Source organism: Somniosus microcephalus, chromosome 15, assembly GCF_052327205.1.
Source record: "Somniosus microcephalus isolate GS21.2 chromosome 15, FLI_Smic_1.0, whole genome shotgun sequence".
NCBI lineage: Eukaryota > Metazoa > Chordata > Chondrichthyes > Squaliformes > Somniosidae > Somniosus > Somniosus microcephalus.
In genome coordinates, this window is record NC_141001.1 from 71984507 (window position 1) to 72005378 (window position 20872).

Below are 20872 nucleotides of genomic sequence, written 5' to 3' on the forward strand. Positions count from 1 at the left end.
CACAGTCTAAGGATAAGGGGTAAGCCATTTAGGACTGAGATGAGGAGGAATTTCTTCACCCAGACAGTGGTGAACCTGTGGAATTCTCTACCACAGAAGACAGTTGAGGCCAATTCATTAAATATATTCAAGAAGGAGTTAGATATATTTCTTAAGGCTAAAGGGATCAAGGGATATGGGGAGAAAGCAGGGACAGGGTATTGAATTTGGATGATCAGCCATGATCGCATTGAATGGCGGAGCAGGCTCGAGGGGCCGAATGGCCTACTCCTGCTCCTATCTTCTATGTTTCTATGAGAACATTTGTGGAAATACTGGAGATACATTAATAATTGATGAGCAGTCAATCAGCCAGTGCCAGTGGAGGCTTTTCCACTCTGGCTCAGCTGTGCCTTTCTCTAGCTGGCCCAGCAACTTCTAAAAGCTGCAATAACCAGAAAGCAAGTAGCTCAAGCGATGATTGAATAGGAATGATTCTTTATGCTATTATTACTTAAACATACAAGCTAACTCCTGGTTAACAGGCACGGTGCTGGATTGTAGTTCAATGTTCTTTATTTTACGATTCAGAATCAATCCTGTGATTCCATTGTATATGTAATTTCTCTTCAGGTTTCATGAACATTTGTGAATATTTCAACTGAATTCATTTAATGCTTTTTGCAGAATTCTACGTAGCACATAATATAGAATTGCATTGGCTTAAAAAGAGAGAGTGCACACTGCGCTCTCGGCATCCGCTGCCACATTTCTGTTGTCTTCAAGAGATAATCAATGGTGATGGTGAGACAGATCCCAGAGGGTGGGCTTAGATTAAGAGTGGATGCCACTTTGGCACAGGCTGTCGTAAGGATTGCAGCATAGAGAGCCAATGATCACCCTCTTTGGATTTCTTCCTTCCCACGTATGCACGACCTAAAAGATGCTTTGCACTGTCTTTGGAGAGTGAAATTTCATACACAGAGGTTATAATCATGGACTGATTAATAATAGAATCTGATACAGTGAACAAAATAACTTCATCAAACACAGTTACTTCAGACTTCGGCTTTACTGGTGTTTTCTGGTGCTTCACTTTGTGTTGCTTGACATAGAAATCTACTCTTGTGTAAATACCTGAAAGGAAAAGGAGCAAACAAGGTCAGACTGAACCAGCTGGATTTATACTAGGCAACAGCAAACCCAGTAGGACACTGTCACAGCCTCACCACTGCTGGAGCTTTAGCATGTATATTCTAAGTTGATAATACACAATATTCAGTCGGCCAGCAGCGTGATGAATATTTTTCAGCAATACAATTTATTTTAACTTTATTTTTGTTAGAATAATTTGCAATTTAAGAGCAGATTTAGTTCAAAACAGTCTAACAATCAGTCAGGCTAATCCATAGGCCTCAGATATTGTGACTATCAAGTTTAAATTAGGTACACAGATACACACAAGTACAACAACAATGACTTGCATTTATATAGTGCCTTAAACATAATAAAACATCCCAAGGCCCTTCACAGGAGCGTAATCAGTCGATAGTTTACACCGAGCTAAAGGAGGAGACATTAGGAGAGGTGATCAAAAAGGTAGGTTTTAAGGAGCATCTTAAAGGAGAAGAGAGAGGTGGAGAGGCGGCTTAGGGAGGGAATTTCAGACCTTAAGGCCTAGACGGCTGAAGGTATGGCCGCCAATGGTGGGGCAAAGAAAGGGGGATTCACAAGAGGCCAGAATTGGAGGAACGTGGAGTTCTCGGAGGGTTGTAGGCAATATTCCCTTTAATTTTTTTTCGTGCGCAGTACCTTTAACTTTGCTGCGTGGCCGCTGTGCGTGCACGGTATCTTCCACCGGCAGCAGCTTGTGAGCGGTCTGCGTGGAACCTCCCGATTGATGTGCGGCCTTGCGCCCGCGCACCTTAGGGGTAACATTGGTTGTAGGGCTGGAGGAGGTTACAGAGCTAGGGAGGGGAGAGACCATGGAGGGATTTGGACACGAGGATAAGAATTTTAAAAGCAAGGCGTTCAGGGACCGGGAGGCAATGTAGGTCTGTGAACACAGGGGTGATGGGCGAACGGGACTTGGTGCGGGCGAACGGGACTTGGTGCGGTTAGGATACGGGCTGCAGTGTTTTAGATGAGCTGAAGTTTACGGAGGGTGGAAAATGGAAGGCCGGCCAGGAGAGGATTGGAAGAGTCGAGTCTGGAGGTAACAAAAGCACCGATGAGGGTTTCAGCAGTAAATGAGCTGAGGCAAGGGGGGAGATGGGCGATCTAACGGAGATGGAAGTAGGAGGTCTTGGTGATGGAAAGAATTTGGGATCAGAAGCTCAGCTCAGGTTGAGGTTGCGAACAGTACAGACATTTACAGAGATACCTGCAAAAACAAACCGATGCACACCAAATAGAGATGCACAGATACATGCATATAGAAATGACCATGGACATACATACACAAACACACCCAGACATTGGTACACATGTGCAGAGACACCCAGACACCCACACATGCACAAATGCATGCGTATACACAAACAGCCACATAAATAAAGAATATATACAGATATACAAGCAATTTCATTGTTATAAATATGCACGTAGCCAGATAGATATGCACACATACATAGCTACATTTGCACACTTGCTGATGCAAGCATAAGTACACACACAAACTTACCAAGACACAGATATGCATAGATGCTCACTGTCTTAAAGATAGAGGCATGCTGTACTAATGTGTTCTTTCAGACCTCAGTAATATACAAACACAAAGAAGCCAGTTGAATATAAATATCTTTAACCTTTTTGCCTTTCATTTTATACGGATCTCTCCACACTCCAACCCTAACCCTAACCCTAAATGTCTTAACCTTCAGGTTTTGTTTATTTCATATATAGGGACTTGCAGTATCTGAACATTGGTCTTCTCACATCTCATAACTAGATAGAGTGGAATATTTAAAAAAATCATAATATTTATTATGTGCCTTCGGTTAATATATAGTCTGAAAACATAAAAAAAAATCCCTACAGATTACTTAAAAAAGGAGCTAAATCTTCAAAATAAAATGTTTCTAGCTAAAAATATAACTTGCTCATAAGTGTTTTCACACACAGTTATTTGTACTTTTTGGTAAATGAGCAGAGGTCGAATAAAGTTCAGAATATAACAGGTTAAAAATTGGGAAAGCGAGCACAGCATGTGAGAGTGTTTGTAGTGAATGACGTTAGATACCCGTTGTGTACTGAGTAACATGTAGAACCATATATAATTAACTAAGGAAGGGCAATGATCCTGTGGTGGTTAAAGCATGATGAGTAAGCACCATTAACGACTCACTCTGTAAATAAGTAATCTAATGTTCCTTTTATTGTCATGCTGGGATTTTGACCAACTGGTCTGGAGAAGGTTTTAATCTAGTTTCTCAAAACACTTATCCCAGAATAGAATGAGGAGTGACCAGGCATTCATGCAAGTGCCAGTGCCCTCTACCTTGATCACATCCATTTTCTGAGATGTACCTTCTTTAAACAAGAGAGGGAAGGGATACTGAAATGCATTTTCTGTCATATTCTGAATTGTATCAATCAATTCTTCGACTATGCCGAACATAAATGTCTCAGTTAAATTGAAACAGGAGATAGTGATATTTGGGTAAAGACAATGGAGGAAAAATTCGGTATCGCCTCGTTTGGCGCGCCATTATCGGCCGTGCGCAAAGTTTAGCGCCTGGCGCTAATTATCGCCTCCGACAGCAAACTTGGCTTTTATCGCCCCTGGAGGTGATTGGAGCGCTAAATCAGGCGCTTCACACCTGTCTTAAGGCGCAAAGGCCAAGGAGCGAGGCGCTAACTCACAGCGCTGGCGAAGCTCGTGATGTCAGTCAGCAATGGAACACAGACACACTGGCACCGTCCAATTCTTAAAGGGGAGTTCTGATGAATGGTCATCGACCTGAAACGTTAACTCTGTTTCTCTCTTCACAGATGCTGATTGACCTGCTGAGTTTCTCCAGCATTTTCTGTTTTTATCTTAAAGGGGAGGGTTGATCTTGGTCTCCATCCACATCCTGCTCATTGCAGCCTTGAATCTCGGCCTGGAGAGACTTATACATCAAATCTGCTGGAAAGAACAATGGAGAGACCCAGGGAAAGAGCTCAGAGTGCAGCCCCCACAGTCTCTTCTAAATAGATACAAGGAAGGGCAAATCAAAATGAACCTGCAAAGTGCTGCTCAGTATGCAAAACTCCTTCACACAGTGTTGAATCTCTCCAGCCTCTCTCTCCCTCTCTCTCTCAGAATGCGTGGTGCAAAAATGTCACCAACAAAAAAAGGCAGGAAGCGGTCGCCTTTAAATAGCGTTCCCCCAGTCCCTTCCTGACTGCAAAACGCTCCCCTCAACCTGTCGTTGCTAGCGGCAGGCGGTAAGGCAGGGGGCGCCGCTCAATATCTGGTCCGGGGCGTTGCGCACTCGACTGACGTCACGATCTGCCGGCGCAGGAGATCGTGGCGGTAGTGTTTAGCGCCGCCGCAAAATGTCTAGTTAATTGCGCGAGCGGCGCAAACATTGCCACGCCTGGGCGCTAGTTGCTTTGCTCCCCATTAGCGCCCTCTTAAGGCGCTAACGGGAGGCGCAAACAACTGAATTTTCCCCCTAATGTTATTTATTAGCTGTGAGGAGAACACAAAGGGGGTGATTTTGCCAATGGGGACATGATGGAGGCGGGATTGCTGCTTGTCGGGTTTTAGTCCCACCTCCATCGACGTCCGGCCAACCCATGCTATTTTCCCTTGATTGACCTTGTTAAGCCCGTCCAGCGGGCTTAGCAGGCCAATTAAGGGAAAGCCGGTTACTGGTGACATCAGCAAGTGACGTTTCATCTGTCAAGAGCTTTTGACAGTTGAATTGTCATCGTTTGACAGCTCTGTGAAGCTGTCAAACACTGACAATCTGTTTTCTAAGTTGAGTCCTGGGACACAGGCTCACTTAGAGATCTGTCCTGAGCAGAAAGCAGAAGGCTGATGCATTTGAGAATGCAGTGGCCATTCTGCTTTCTCTGTCAGTGAGATGAGGGACTCCCGAGACCTGAAGCGATGAAGCCTGGAGGAAGAAGCAAAGGTAAGTAAAGCTTTTAAAACACTTAAGACTCACCTCACACACTTACCTCTGCACACATGCACCCATCACTAACCTGCACACCGGACATCTTGGCCCCTCCGACCCCCGCAGACCCACAGCTCACCTCGCTGACCCTGGCGAGGTTCAGAGCTGTCAGGAAACCTGCACTTTAGGGCTCAAAATAGGGATTATCCAAAAAATTGGCACTAATCCCCTTCCCGCCTCGAGGAGGCGGCTCCCAGCACGGATTGGGTACCCGCCTGCTGGGAAGATGGCACGGAGGCGGGTTGGGGGTGGGATGGGTATCCACCCCCAGATTCTGCCATTTTCCCGGCAGTCCCACCTCCAAACCCATCTCCCCAGGGCTGGCAAAATCGTCCCTAAAGAATCTGCAAAGGGATATAGATAGACTAAGTGAGTGGGCAGTAAGGTGGCAGATGGAGTATAATGTAGGGAAATGTTAGGTTATTCCCATTGGTAGGAAGAATAGAAAAACAGAATATTTTTTAAATGGTGAGAAACTTTCAAATGTTGGTGTTCAGAGAGATTTGGGTGTCCTTGTGCAAGAAACACAGAAAGCTAGTGTGCAGGTACAGTAAGCAATAAGGAAGGCAAATGGCATGTTGGCCTTTATTGCAAGGGGGTTGGAGTATAAGAGTAAGGGAGTCTTGCTACAATTGTACAGGGCCTTGGTGAGACCACACCTGGAGTACTGTGCACAGTTTTGGTCTCCTTATCTAAGGAAGGATTTACTTGCCTTGGAGGCGGTGCAACGAAGGTTCACTGGATTGATTCCTGGGATGAGAGGGTTGTCCTATGAGGAGGGATTGTGTAGAATGGGCCTATACTCTCTGGAGTTTAGAAGAATGATAGGTGATCTCATTGAAACGTACAAGATTCTGAAGGGGATTGACAGGGTAGATGCTGAGAGGTTGCTTCCCCTGGCTGGAATGTCTAGAACTAGGGGCATAGTCTCAGGATAAGGGGTAGGCCATTTAAGACTGAGATGAGGAAGAATTTCTTTACTCAGAGGGTTGTGAATGCTGAGTCTTTAAGTATATTCAGGGCTGAGATAGATAGAGTTTTGGACTCTAGGGGAATCAAGGGATATGGAGATCGGGCGGGAAAGTGGAGTTGAGGACGATGATCAGCCATGATCTTATCGAGGGGCCGTATGGCCTACTCCTGATCTTCTTATTTTCTTATGTTCTAGATGTTAGCCAGATTTATCTGTGATTTGTTCTTGTTTCCTTCCTCAACTGAATCTCAATTGTAAGCAAAAGTCACTTGTATATCTTAAAATGTTATTTTGAGTACTGGTCCCAAACACTTTAGGCTGGATTTTCCTCTTTAAGGGTGGAATAGCAGCGGGGTGGGACATCTCTCTGCACCCCCAACTCCACCGTGACACATTTCCCTGGGGTTCGGGTTCATTTGGGATGTACAGTGGGCTCCCAACAGAAGAAGCTCAACAGCTGCAGTGAGAGGAAGGTGGTGCTGCAGTGTGACTATTGCTGCAGCACCAGAAGAGGCAGCAAGGGACCTTAAAGGGACAGAAGAGCTTTAAAGATGCCCCAATTTCTGGCTGCTTGTGCTGCTATCCCGCCAGATCAGGAGCAGGATAGTGGAGGAAAATACAGCCCTTTATCTGTCCCAGGCAACAGATAGATCAGCCCCGAGCCCTTGATGTCATATATTTTCCCTGTTTTGATCCAATATTAGTATTGATATTTAGTGTTGCTTTGGAACCGAAAGTAATAAGTGCAATAATTTGGATGTTCCCAAAGTTGACGATCTCACGAGTCTCTTTATACCACCAGTAATTATGAACATATTTTCCCCTTTCTCTGCTCTAGCTGTAATGCTATGCTATGGGAAGAAAGCTTATTGACTTGCACACAATAGGGATTAGACACAGCTCCCTCTTCCCCAATAAATTACTGTATCAGCATTACCTAGAAAATGGATCCATACTTTAGACTAGAAGAAATCAGTCCACCAAAAAACACACACACACTGACATACTCTCACATATACAGTGGGCCCAGGCGCATGAGTGTTGGGGATCAGATGCCCTGCTATTACGTTTCCAGAGATTATGCATCTTTCATAAGCCTACATAAGAAAATGAAACAAATTCATCTCAGGACCATCAGAGATTCAGTATGTTCCAATAAACCAACTAGACTACAGGATTACCAGCTCATTATATTAAAAAAAGCTGGCGGGATTGGATCATGCAGTGTATTAGACACTGCCATTTCAGCTCTGGCAACTAGGCTCAAATCCAGCCGAGACTCGTGGAATGAAAATCCCCTCCATCAACTGGCTGTAAAGATCCCAAATGAAAAGCGTTCGGGCAGTTCAATCCAGTTCCTAGTAGGCATGGGCCACAGCACAAACACCCACAATTCAGGACAAAATTGGCTCCGAGAGTGAGAAAAGAAAAAATGTCAGACTACTGGGGTAGAGGGTGGTCTTCTGAGGTTGGAGCTGAGGCACTTTGTTTAGGTAAATTGAGGGAGCTTTACTCTGCATTTAACCATACTACACCTAGCCTGGGAGACATCGGATGTCTCAAATGAAAAGTGTCCCATTCCCAATGCTAGCATCCATCACTTTGATGGGCACAAATATATCAGAGAATTAAATAAAAAGCTATCGATCTAAATAAAAGTTTCAGTTAATTCTCCTTGTTGCTGTGGCTTCTGACACAGTTGTCAACTTATCACTTTCCATGTGGGTGGCAGGATATACGCAGTGGGATACAAACATTTTATAAAGGAACAGTTCAACCCAAAACGATAATTAGCAGAACTGGAAAATAATGTCAGTATTTGCAGACTGATCCGAACTTGCTCAATTTGTCGCCCTTCAGATTCTGAATTTGGTTGGTGCTCATCCCTACCTGGCAAATGCACAAATTCCTCAATATTTTCCAAGATGTATTTCATCCCTACCTGTGGTTACTGCATTAATGAACACCTGAACAGAGTCTGAAATTTGTTTCATAGCCAACACTGCCACCCCCCTCCAGTTTCATAACATTCATAAGGTACTGTTTGCTGAACAACTTTTATTTTTACAAATCCCACTTAATCAACCCCCATTAACCTTTCAATATATCTACCAGATGTCTATGAAATTGATATTGAGGAGGGGTATGTGGTTATTGTAATGTATGTACCTTTAAGGGGAGAACTACTTTTTACAGCTCCTGCATACTGTAGTACCGGCAGTGACCACACCTGTATATAAACCCTGAGTAGTGATCTGTACAGTTAGTTCTAGAGTAACCCTCATTCAGTAAACACCTGTTGAATCGTTCCCTGCAGTCGTTGTCTGATTATTGAAGGACACAACATTAAGATACATGGATCTAACAGTGGCGACGAGCAAGTTCAAACCTACCTGCAACTCTGCATCACCTCCCAGGGATTCGCTCCTGGAGAACAGTGGAAGAAGGTCGAGTCCAGAAGCACGGGCGTCGACCACGGGCAACCGCCCAGTCATCCAGCGGAGATTTGAGCATCGCAGGGGAGGCTGTCGAGAGCCAGGCTTGGCTTTCCAGTCACGGTGGTCCAGCGAAACGGGCTGGCAACAGGTACTGCGCAGACCCTTCCCGGACAGTAACGGGCTAGAGCCCGACCGAGCGGCACAGAAAAAGGCCGAGCAGCATCGACGGGGGGGAGAGAGAGGGCAGAGCGCACAGGGCGCAGCCAGTGTTCAGGACCGAGCAGCGTCAACGGGGGAGAGAGACGAGAGAGAGCAGAGCGCAGCCGGTGTTCAAGGGCCGAGCAGCGTCAACGGGGGAGAGAGACGAGAGAGAGCAGAGCGCAGCCGGTGTTCAAGGGCCGAGCAGCGTCAACGGGGGAGAGAGGCACGCAGGAAATGCGAGGGGCTGCCATTTGCCGCGAGGACTGCCGAGAGCAGCGTTGACAGCAGCGCGGGAGACGCCATTTTAAGCCACAGCGGGGAAGAAAGGAAAGCGCGGGAGACGCCATTTTAAGCCGCAGCAGGGAAGAAAGGAAAGCGCGGGAGACGCCATTTTAAGCCAGTCTAACCACACCCAAAAATGCCGAAGAGTGGCAGTATCACAGCATTCGACAATGAAATCGAAGATTGGACGACATATGTCGAACGCATAGAAGTATACTGCAAGGCGAATGAAGTGCCAGATGACAAGAAAGCGCTGGTATTGTTGAATTCAATGGGTGCAAAAACGTATGGCTTACTACAAAACCTAGTAGCCCCAGAGAAGACAGTAGAAAAGGATTTTGAAAACATAGTGTCAATCCTACAGGACCACTTAAACCCCACACCGCTGCTGATAACAGAAACATTTTGTAGTGTATGTACCTTTAGGAGAGAACTACTTTTACAGCTCCTGTATACTGTCGTACCGGCAGTGACCACACCTGTATATAAGCCTTGAGAATGCCTCTGTACTCCCAGTCTTGAGACTACCCTACTCCAGTAAACACCTGTTGATTGTTAAGTTACAGCATCCGTGTAGTTATTGAAAAACATCATACTCTCAGAATCACGGATCTAACAGTGGCGACGAGTGTCGATTCGAATCTACCTGCAACTCTGCATTTCCCTTCAAGGATTCGCTCCGGGAGGGCGGTGGAAGAAAGTCGAGGCCAGAAGCACGGGCGTCGACCACGAGCAACCGCCCAGTCGTCTGGCAGAGAGTGAACATCGCAGGGGAGGCTGTTGAGAGCCGGGCTTAGTTCCCCAGCCACGACGATCCAGCAACAGACTGGCAACAGGTATAGCGCAGACCCTTCCCGGACAGCGGCGGCTGGAGCCGACCGACAGCAGAGAAAAAGCCGAGCGGCGTCGACGGGGTAAGAGAGAGGGTGAAGTGCACAGGGCGCAGCTGGGGGTTGAAAACCGAGGGGCGTCGAGGAAAAACAAAACAGAGAGGGTAAAGCAGCAGGGTTCAGGACAGAGCGGCGGAAACGGGAAAGGCGCACAGGAAAACGCGCAGAGCACAGCCAGGGCTCAAGGGCTGAACAGTGTCCGCGGGGAGAAGAAGGGAGAGCGCGGGAGATGCCATTTTTAGAAGCCGCAGCGGAGAAGAAGGGCGAGCGCGGGAAGAAAGGAAAGCGTGGGAGACGCCATTTTGTGCCAGCGGAGAAGAAGGGGGAGCGCGGGAGATGCCATTTTTGACAGTTAAATCACACCCAGGGATGCCGAAGAGTGGCAATATCTCTACGTTCGACAATGAAGTCGAAGATTGGGCGACATATGTGGAACGCATTGAGGTGTACTGCAGGGCGAATGAAGTGCCAGATGCTAGGAAAGCACTGGTTCTGTTATATTCCATGGGTGCAAAAACCTATGGCTTACTGCGAAACCTAATAACCCCAGAGAAGCCTGTGGATAAGAATTTTGAAAGCATAGTAGAAATCCTACAGGACCACTTAAACCCCACACCGCTGCTGATAGCAGAAAGATTTAAGTTCCACAAAAGGAACCAGCATAAAGACGAAAGTAATGCTGAGTACTTAACGGAACTGTGCAAGCTATCGAAACACTGCCAGTTTGGAGTGGGACTAGCAGATACTTTAAGGGACAAGTTTGTGTGTGGGCTTCAAAGTGAAGGAACCCAGAAACGGCTTCTATCAGAAAAGGATCTTACGCTGGACAAGGCTTTCAGCATGGCAGTATCACACGAAGCAGCCGCAAGGGGCGCTGCAGAGATACAGCGGAGACCGCAAGAATATGGCACCAATGAAATGTCATATGGAACAGGGAAGTGTTATCGCTGCGGCAGAACAACACACGACCAGAAGGATTGTTGGTTCAAGGACCAAGTGTGCAGACAGTGTGGAAAAGCAGGACACATAGCAAGAGTCTGCAGGTCAGGGAAGAAAACCAACAGCAAGAAATCTCCACAGGAGAAGTACAAAAAGGTACATAAGGTGACGGAGAGTAGTTCAGACGAACAGAAAAGTGATACAGACTCTGGAAGCAAGGAGCTGGGTTGTCTGAAACTACATAAGGTCACCAAAATGGAGGATCACCAGACTATCTGGGTCACACTCAAGATAGACGGAGTCCAAGTGAAAATGGAATTGGACACAGGATCAGCCCTAACAGTCATAAACCAAAGGGACTACAAGCAGCTATTTTCACATATACCCTTGAAAGCTACAGAGATTGTCTTGAAGACGTACACGGGGCAAAAAGTCTACCCCAAAGGAAAAATAAGGGTGAAAGTGATATACAAAGGCCAGGAAATACCTAAAATGGACCTATATGTATTGCCAGATGGAGGACCACCACTACTAGGATGTGAATGGATCCGGAAGATACAATTAGATTGGCATTCCATACAGGCACTGAAGGTTGAGGCCAAAAAGGATGACGACGTCACACCTGGACAACTGTCAAAAATGCTAACTGACGCAAAAGAAGTGTTCCAGGAGGGACTCGGAACACTAAAAGGCATAACAGCAACGATTAAAATAGAGGAAAATGCAAGCCCAAAGTTTCTTAAGGCCAGACCAGTGCCTTATGCGATCCGACCAGCCATCGAAGCAGAGCTGGAAGGGTTGGAACGTTCAGGAGTACTGTCCAAAGTAGACTGGAGCGAGTGGGCTACACCCATCATTCCTGTAATGAAGAGGTCGTTGAATGATACGCCTGGGGAACCAAAGAAGGTCCGCATCTGTGGGGATTTTAAGGTGACAGTGAACCCAGTCCTTCACACGGTACAATATCCGCTTCCACGAATAGAGGATATTTTCGCCTCGCAATCTGGAGGTAAACACTTCACCAAAATTGATCTAGCCCAGGCGTACTTGCAAATGGAGGTAGAAGAAGCCTCAAAACAATACCTCATGATCAACACTCATAAAGGTCTCTACCAATACAACTGGCTGGTGTTTGGGGTAGCATCGGCTCCGGCTATTTGGCAAAGGGCAATGGATCAAGTCCTGCAAGGGATTCCAGAGACCCAGTGTTATTTGGACGACATCCTGGTCACGGGCGAAAATGACAGTGATCACCTCGCCAACCTGGAGAAGGTGCTCACTAGATTAAAGGAATATGGGCTATGAGCTAATCGCCACAAGTGCGAGTTTTTCCAGAAGCAGATCTCATATTGTGGCCACGTTATTGATGAAGAGGGGTTACATAAGTCCCCTGAAAAGATTGAGGCAGTAGTCAAGGCTCCAGCACCGGAAAATGTGTCACAACTGAGGTCGTTCCTCGGGCTGGTAAACTACTACCATAAGTTCTTATCAAATTTGTCTACAGTGTTACACCCACTGAACACCCTACTGCAAACGGGGGTACCATGGAAGTGGAATGACGAATGTAAACGAGCTTTCCAGAAGTGCAAAGAATTGATCACATCAAAAGAGGTGTTGGCCCATTTCAACCCAGCACTACCAATTCGGTTGGCATGTGATGCATCACCCTATGGTATTGGAGCGGTGCTGTCGCACAAATTCCCAGATGGGTTGGAGAGGCCAGTAGCCTTTGCGTCTCGGTCACTAACCTCAGCCGAGCGCAACTACGCCCAGGTCGACAGGGAGGCCATCAGCCTAGTATGGGGAGTAAAAAAATTCAACCACTATCTGCATGGGCAGAAGTTCACCTTGCTGACTGACCACCAACCACTTGTCTCCATCTTTAATCCAAAGAAGGGCGTTCCGGTGATGACTGCACAACGGTTACAAAGATGGTCCCTTTTTCTAGGGGCGAACCAATATGAAATAGAATATAAAGGCACGAAACAGCATGGAAACACTGATGGGCTATCACGCTTGCCACTGCCTACTGTGGAGGAAGCACCAGCAGTGGACCCTATCGAGATATTTTATTCGTCAATAATTGAACGATTGCCAGTAACTAACGCGGATATAGAGAAGGAGACCCGCAATGATCCGACACTGTCTCGGGTATATGATTTGACGGTGAGGGGATGGCCAACACATGGCGACTCACTGTTGCCAGCATTCTCATCCAGAAGAGAACAGCTGTCAGTATGCCAGGGGACAGTGATGTGTGGATCCCGAGTGGTAATTCCACCCAAGTTAAGGGAGAGAGTGCTCAATGAGCTTCACAAACGTCATCTGGGAGGGGTGAAAATGAAAAGCCTTGCTAGGGCTTATGTGTGGTGGCCGGGGATCGATCAACAAATCGAGGACCTAACCAAGAGCTGCTCAGGATGCCAGAAGGTCCAAAATGCACCACCACATGCCCCTCTACACCCATGGGAGTGGCCCTCCTCTCCATGGCAATGGGTGCATATTGATTTTGCTGGTCCATTCATGGACTCAATGTTCTTAATAGCAGTGGATGCGCACTCGAAATGGCCTGAGGTAATAAAAATGTCCTCAACCACTACAGAGAAAACGATTGCAGTCCTACGGACCATATTTGCCAGGAACGGCTTGCCAGAGCAGATTTGCTCTGATAACGGACCAGTTTGTGTCCGAAGAGTTTTGGAAATTTATGAGAAGGAATGGGGTAAGGCATTACACATCCGCCCCGTATCATCCAGCCACAAATGGATTGGCTGAGAGGTTCGTACAAACCTTTAAAAAGGCGATAAAGGCCATGTGCGATGATGAAATTCCACTACAGCATAAGGTGGACAATTTCCTGTTAGCCTACAGAAATGCGACACATGCAGTTACCAACCAGACCCCGGCCATGATGTTCTTTAACCGAAGGTTGAGATCTCGTCTGGATTTGCTCAGACCAAATGTGCGAAGAAATGTTGAGGATAAACAATTCCAGCACATCAATGAGAAGCCGACAAGGAGCTTCAATGTAGGACAACCAGTCTTGGCCCGTGACTACCGAACAGAGAAATGGCAACCCGGAATGATATGCACACGGCAGGGGCCATTAATGTACACAGTGGATGTCGGGGAGAACATTGTGAGACGCCACGTCGACCAGATCTTAGCGTCACAGGAACGAGTCAACCCCATGTCTCGCGTACCTGGGGATGAACCCGACATACCGGTAGCATCTACCTCAGAAACAGTAGCAGTGGAAACTGATGAACTAACCGACGAAAAGGGGCCAGAATCGCCTCCGCACCAAGAACAAGAACCTCAGGAAAGGCGCTATCCAGAAAGGATCAGGAAGCCGCCCCAAAGACTGAATCTATAAATGGACTATTTCAAGTTAATGTGCATGTTAAAGTGTTAATTGTTATTTGAATATTATGGGTACTGCTAATCTAAAAGGGGAGGAATTGTAGTGTATGTACCTTTAAAAGAGAACTACTTTTACAGCTCCTGTATACTGTAGTACCAGCAGTGACCACGCCTGTATATAAGCCTTGAGCATGCCTCTGCACTTTCAGTCTTTAGACTACCCTCCTCCAGTAAACACCTGTTGATTGTTAAGTTACAGCCTCCGTGTAGTTATTGGAAAACATCATACTTAAAGAATCACGGATTCAACAGACACGATTTGCATAAGTTAATGAGACTCCTGCAAGATCCTTGTCTACCTATTTCCCAGCCTGGGTCAAAATGGGAGCAAGCCAGACATTGGCTGCAATGTCCAGTAAATCTCTTAGTAAGTTTGAGCTCAGTACTACCCCTTCCCGCCGAGAAATGATTCCATAGAGGGATCAAAATTGCGTGCTAGAACTTCCAGACTGCTCAGCCACGCACATTCCACAATGAAGCCTAAGGTGCAAAAATGCATTTTATTTTCATAATCAGCCACTCATCTGGGAAAGACGGTCACTCCTGACTAGGTTCTCTCTGAGAGCTGTGCATGTGCTCCCACTGGTACTGAATAACTTATTCCAAACCTGCCCTACAATTAATTCTTAACATACTAAGAATTAATTGTAGGGCAGGTTTTGATCCCTTTGTTTCCACACTGTTATTGTTACTTTTGGACCAATAGATCCCCACAGATAAAGGTTAAACAGTTGAAAAAGGACATGAATCTTCCTAAAACACCTTTTCAGTTTAGAACCTCAAAGATCTGTCATAATGTCATTATCACTCATGATCTACACCGTGAATATAGTCATAATGGGTCCTCTCATTGCTGTTTTAATTTCTACACATTTTTCTCTGTTCTTCTTGCTCCTCCCTGCTTGTTTGATCCTCCGGCATACAGCCCTCTTCATTCTGCTCACTGTCACCACTGTGATCCACTGATCCTTTTGGGTGTTTTAACAAAATATTATTATTTTCTCAACCCTTATGTTCAATATGTTCCTTGGTGAACTTCTTGCATCTATTGTTTGGCCATTGCTTCCTTAAAAAATTGTGAAAACATACTCAAATTTCCTTCATTGTGAAAATTATTTTTGTTCACTCAGTACAGGCTTTCCATTACCATAGAGAAACAGTGTCCTCTAGCCCCTTTAAAACTATTTGGGGGCGAAATTGGGTGCCTTTGCGCCTCCTGTTAGCGGCGCTGACATCGACTCCCACCATATTCGGTGGGAGTTTTGCGGCGGCGCTACGGCGTTGCGCCCCGATCTCCTTCGCCCGGAGATCATGATGTCATCACTGTGCGCATCGACCTGGGAGAGTCCCGGACCTGAAATTGACTTCCGCCCCTTGCAGCAGCTGGTCGAAAACACCGACAGCTGCAGGAGGTGTGCATCGGACAGCCGGCTGCTTCAGAGGCGATGATTAAAGGCGAGGGGGCCAAAGTAAGTAAAAAAAATTACCTTTCTTGTTCCCGTTTTTTTCACGGGTTCCTGCTCGCGATCGGTCAGCCTGGCACTCTGCTTAAGTGTCGGGCTGATTGCGCGAGATCGTGGCTGCCTTGGTGGTCCAGGTAGGTACTTCTTATATTGCAGAGCCTGCAGTGATGGCCCTTCCCTTTAAGGGAGGGAAAGAATCTTTGAACGCGGCAGCACTGCACGGCCCAGTGTGCAGCACTGCTGAAGTCTCTACCCCGCCTGCTGCTGATTGCGCACCAAGAGGGAAGTGGAACGCTTGACTTAATGCTCCACTTCCTTCCTGGAGCGCAAAACCGAATTTTTTTAAAGTTTAGAAACATTAGCGCCTGGCGCTAATTTTCTCAACTTTTAAAATTCAGCGCCCCAAACAGGGCTATAATGAATTTCTCCCCTTTGACTTTCAGCTCTGTTACTAGCCTTTTAGGATCAGTTGGTAATCATTAGCTTTCTCATACCTGGTGTTCATCAGCCTATTATAATGGCTGAATAGATAAGCAATGAATTAATGTTAAGTTACACGCAGAAAATGTGCTTTACTCTTTTCAGATTCTTTTTATGTGCTCCTGTTATTTTCCTTGCTCTTTCAGGTTCAACACACAATTTGGATCACGAGAATGAAAGCCGGCCTGACCCAGGTCTGTGCTAATGCATCTCCACCCCACCACTCAATAATTATTTCCCTATATTTTAGAGTTTGGGAAGTATGATAAATTGACCCTTAGTGTTAGGGGGATTAAATACATGGGGTTACGGGGATCGGGTGGGATATGTGTTGGTGCAGGCTCGATGGGCCGAAATGGCCTCTATCTGCACTGTGGGGTTTCTGTGATTCTGTGTAAAGAAACATTCATAATAAGTGATAAAAATGAACCTGGCTTCCTTGCTTATAGTTTTCATCGCTGCAGTAACTGAACCTTGAGGGGTTTGTTTGTTTTGCTATAATAAAGATAGCAGAACCACTTCTGATAATAATCTCAGTCACACATCATTGTGATTAACCTAGCTTCTCTTTGGGTGTACGAGTGATTACACCATTATTGAGCTGACGGTGTACATTATTAGGGATCACTTTGGTGTATGGACCTAGTCCTTCAGCCTTGCTATTCCTTCCTAATTCCTTACCTGATCAGGGTTTTAATATGTAACTCGGCGTGATCTCTGCCTGCACCGTCCCATAGGAACATTAAACTTTAATAAGCACCTGAAATTTTTTAGCTCTGGAAGCCACCACAAAATAACAGACTCACACAAACCAGAAATCACTGTGTATGCTAAGACACTAAGCTAGGATCTCATTTTCTAATCAGCATTCAGGCACTGCAGCCAGTGTTCTCAAATTGCTCGACACAGGAGCAGTGAAACAATATAGTAAAACTGGAGAACAATTAGCCCCGTTGCCCATGAGCATTTGATCTTATAATCCTTTAAGTTATGTTTAAGCAAGTCTCCTCAGATTTTTGAGATGAGGCAATATTCAAGTCTGCCTTCACATGAACATGTTGTCTGTGATCTGCTCTCCGGCAAGTTTTACTTCCTTTTTATTATCTCTCAGTTTATCTCTTTTCACTGCCTTGGGCTAATGTTTCATCTATCAACTATGAATGGGAGGAATTTCTATGTCTTATCAATTAATATGGTAGAATTTCCAATCTGCTTCACTGGTTGTGCTTGCACGAATCACGTGAACAAACATAGAAACAGAAAAATAGGAACAGGAGTAGGCCATTCGGCTCTTCGAGCCTGCTCCGCTATTCAATGTGATCATGGCTGATCCTCTGTGAGACTGTGACCCCTCATTCTAGGCTCCCCAGCCAGGGGAAACATCCTCCCTGCATCCAGTCTGTCTAGCCCTGTCAGAATTTTATACGTTTCAATGAGATCCCCTCTCATTCTTCTAAATTCTAGTGAATACAGGCCCAGTCGACCCAATCTCTCCTCATACAACAGTCCTGCCATCCCAGGAATCAGTCTGGTGAACCTTTGCTGCACTCCCTCTATGGCAAGTATATCCTTTCTTAAGTAAGGAGACCAAAACTGCACACAGTACTCCAGGTGTGGTCTCACCAAGGCCCTGTACAACTGTAGTAAGACATCCTTGCTCCTGTACTCAAATCCTCTTGCAATGAAGGCCAACATACCATTTGCCTTCCTAAATGCTTGCTGCACCTGCATGTTTGCTTTCAGTGACTGGTGTACAAGGACACCCAGGTCCTTTTGTACATCAGCATTTCCCAATCTATCACTATTTAAATAATACTCTGTGGCGGAACCACCAAAGGACTCAGAGCGGTTGTACATAATTCCTTTAACAGCAATGTAGTTACTGTCTGTGCCTGTACCTTTAATTACACTGTTTGACTGTACAATGTCTAGTTACCTTTACAGCGCGGTTTCAACGTGATGATGTCATGCCGTTAGTCACGTGATGCCTCAATGGCGGGAAGAACGTCATGACGTCATGACGTCAGTCTTCTGACCAGAGGATCAGTCCTCGTGGAGCCCTCAAGGAGAGTAGACCTGTAATTGATGTGTTCTAGCAGTTTCCAGTTTAAACTTGTTTTGTTTCATTAAAGTTCACTCTTTTAATTGTCTGAATCGAACTCAGTCTTTTGATAGGAACCTCCGTTCCTACATTGGTGACCCCGAATTCTACGAACGATTTTCGTGGAAGATTCAACATGGACACGAACGCCGTCACGCTGAAACTGCCACAGTTCCGGGAGCAACAACCAGACGCCTGGTTTATCCAGGCTGAAGCCCAGTTCGCCATTAGGGACATCGTCGCGGATCAGACCCATTATTATTACGTGGTCTCCGCCCTCGACAGCGCAACTGCATCATGGATCATCAACCTCCTCGGTAGTCCTCCTACTGACAGCAAGTATGATGCAATTAAGGCGCGGTTGCTTCAGGTTTTCGGGCTCTCAAAGTCAGAGCGCACTCGCCGGCTCATCACACTGCCCAGCCTCGGGGACTCTAAACCGTCCGAGCTCATGAGCCAAATGCTCACGCTCTTGGGTGCCGAACCAGAATGTTTCCTCTTCCGGGAGCTTTTCCTCTATCAAATGCCTGAACAGGTTCAGGCTGCCCTAGCCAGATCCAACATTACAGACTGCGCCGAGCTTGCGGCCGAAGCCGATAAGATTTTCACGGTTACCCAGCAGTGCTGCGCAGCCACGAGGCGCCCATCCCCCACAGACGCGGTTCCAGCTCCTCCTACAGCAGGCTGGTGCTCCTACCACACCCGTTTTGGCGCGATAGCACGATGCTGCCGTTCCCCCTGCAGTTTTTCACCCAAAAAAACCCCCAAGAAAGCGCAGGCGGCATCCCTGGCGACGGATGACCAGGTCTAACGGGCGTTCCGCGGTGGCGATAGCCGTCGGATCTACAGGGAAACTCCTTTATATCACCGATTCCCTCTCGGGCCGCCGTTTTCTTTGTGACACCGGGGCGCAGTGTAGCATTCTACCTGCGTCGAAGCTCGACATGCAGACTGGGAACCTCGGTTTTTCCCTCGTAGCGGCTAATGGCGCAGCAATTCGAACGTTCCGAAGCGGCGGGTCGAAGTCTGTTTCGACGGTCAGTGCTTCTTTTGGGAATTCGTCACGGCCACAGTCTCACAGGCTATCCTAGGGGCGGATTTTCTATGTGCCAACAGCCTCCTCGTCGATGTCTGGCACCGCCGGCTGATCAACGCGGCCACCTTCCACTCGATTCCGTGCTACCACAGTGTTTATTTGTTCATAAATAAGTAGACATTTTCATTATGAACAGCTAGCTTGAGCTAGTCACTTTATTCAGCCATGTGGACTTGTACAGCATCCATCTTGACTACTGCCTTGTGGGTAGCCTAGTGCATCATGGGTAGCCCACCCTTATATACATACAGCTCCACCTAGTGTACCATCCTAGGATGACATGTTACTGATCATTACACACGGTACCTCCGTGTCGTGCTCCATTGCCTGTGCTTTTCCTCCTCTGGATGACTTCACGCAGCTCCTCGGGGAGTTTCCGGAGCTGACAAGGCCCACCTTCTCCTCTTCGGCAACGAAGCATGGTGTTGAACATCACATCACCACTACTGGCTCCCCAGTTTATGCGCGGGCTAGAAGGCTCGAACCCGGCAAGCTCGCGGCTGCGAAGGCGGAGTTCGACACGATGGAGTGGCTCGGGATCATTCGGCGATCCAACAGTCCCTGGTCCTCGCCTCTCCACATTATGCCGAAACCAGGCGGCGGCTGGCGGCCATGCAGTGACTACCGACGCCTCAACGACGCCGCCACTCCGGATCGGTACCCGATCCCACATATCCAGGATTTCTCGGCCCATTTGGCGGGAAATTCTATCTTCTCTAAAGTCGACCTCGTCCGTGGATATCACCAGGTTCCAGTGCACCCACAAGACATCCCAAAAACCTCAGTCATCACCCCTTTTGGCCTCTTTGAGTTCCTGTGGATACTGTTTGGCTTAAAGAATGCAGCACAGGCGTTCCAGCGTTTAATGGTCTCCGTTCTTCGAGACCTGCGTTTCATCTTCGTCTACCTTGACGACATTCTCATCGCCAGTGCCAGCAAGGAGGAGCACATCTCCCATTTGCATTCCCTCTTTACGCACCTCAGCCAACACGGTTTAATCATCAACCCGGCCAAGTGCCAGTTTGGCCTGCAACAGATCAATTTCCTGGGACATCGCATAACATCGGACGGTGCCATCCCTTTGATGACGAAGGTTGAAGCGGTTACCTCTTTCCCGCGGCCGTCGACAGTCAAGGCCTTGCAGGAGTTCCTGGGGATGGTCAACTTCTACCACCGTTTTGTCCCCAAGGTGGCTCAACTCATGCAACCTTTGTTCGGGGCCCTCAAGGGCAAGTCCGGTAAAGATCCAATCAGCTGGACAGCCGAGATGGTCCAGGCGTTCGGCGACACCAAGAACGCTTTGGCCAACGCAACCATGCTGGCGCACCCACTTCCAGGTGCCACCATCGCCCTTACCACCGACGCGTCAGACTACGCCATCGGTGCAGTGCAAGAACAGTGGGTCAACGGCACATGGCAACCGCTGGCGTTTTTCA

General features: G+C 47.0%; 1 protein-coding gene across 4 annotated transcripts in view; it reads right to left on the reverse strand.

Moving 5' to 3' along the window:
* Nucleotides 1-460: 460 nt before the first annotated feature.
* Nucleotides 461-20872, reverse strand: part of syt19 (synaptotagmin XIX) — a 95677-nt gene continuing 75265 nt past the window's right edge. For all 4 annotated transcript variants that reach the window (XM_086008006.1, XM_086008010.1, XM_086008007.1 and 1 more), the window contains one exon: nucleotides 461-1116. In XM_086008006.1, coding sequence (XP_085864132.1) covers nucleotides 809-1116 — 308 coding nt within the window. In that variant the 3' untranslated portion in view covers nucleotides 461-808. The remainder of the gene's footprint in view (nucleotides 1117-20872) is intronic.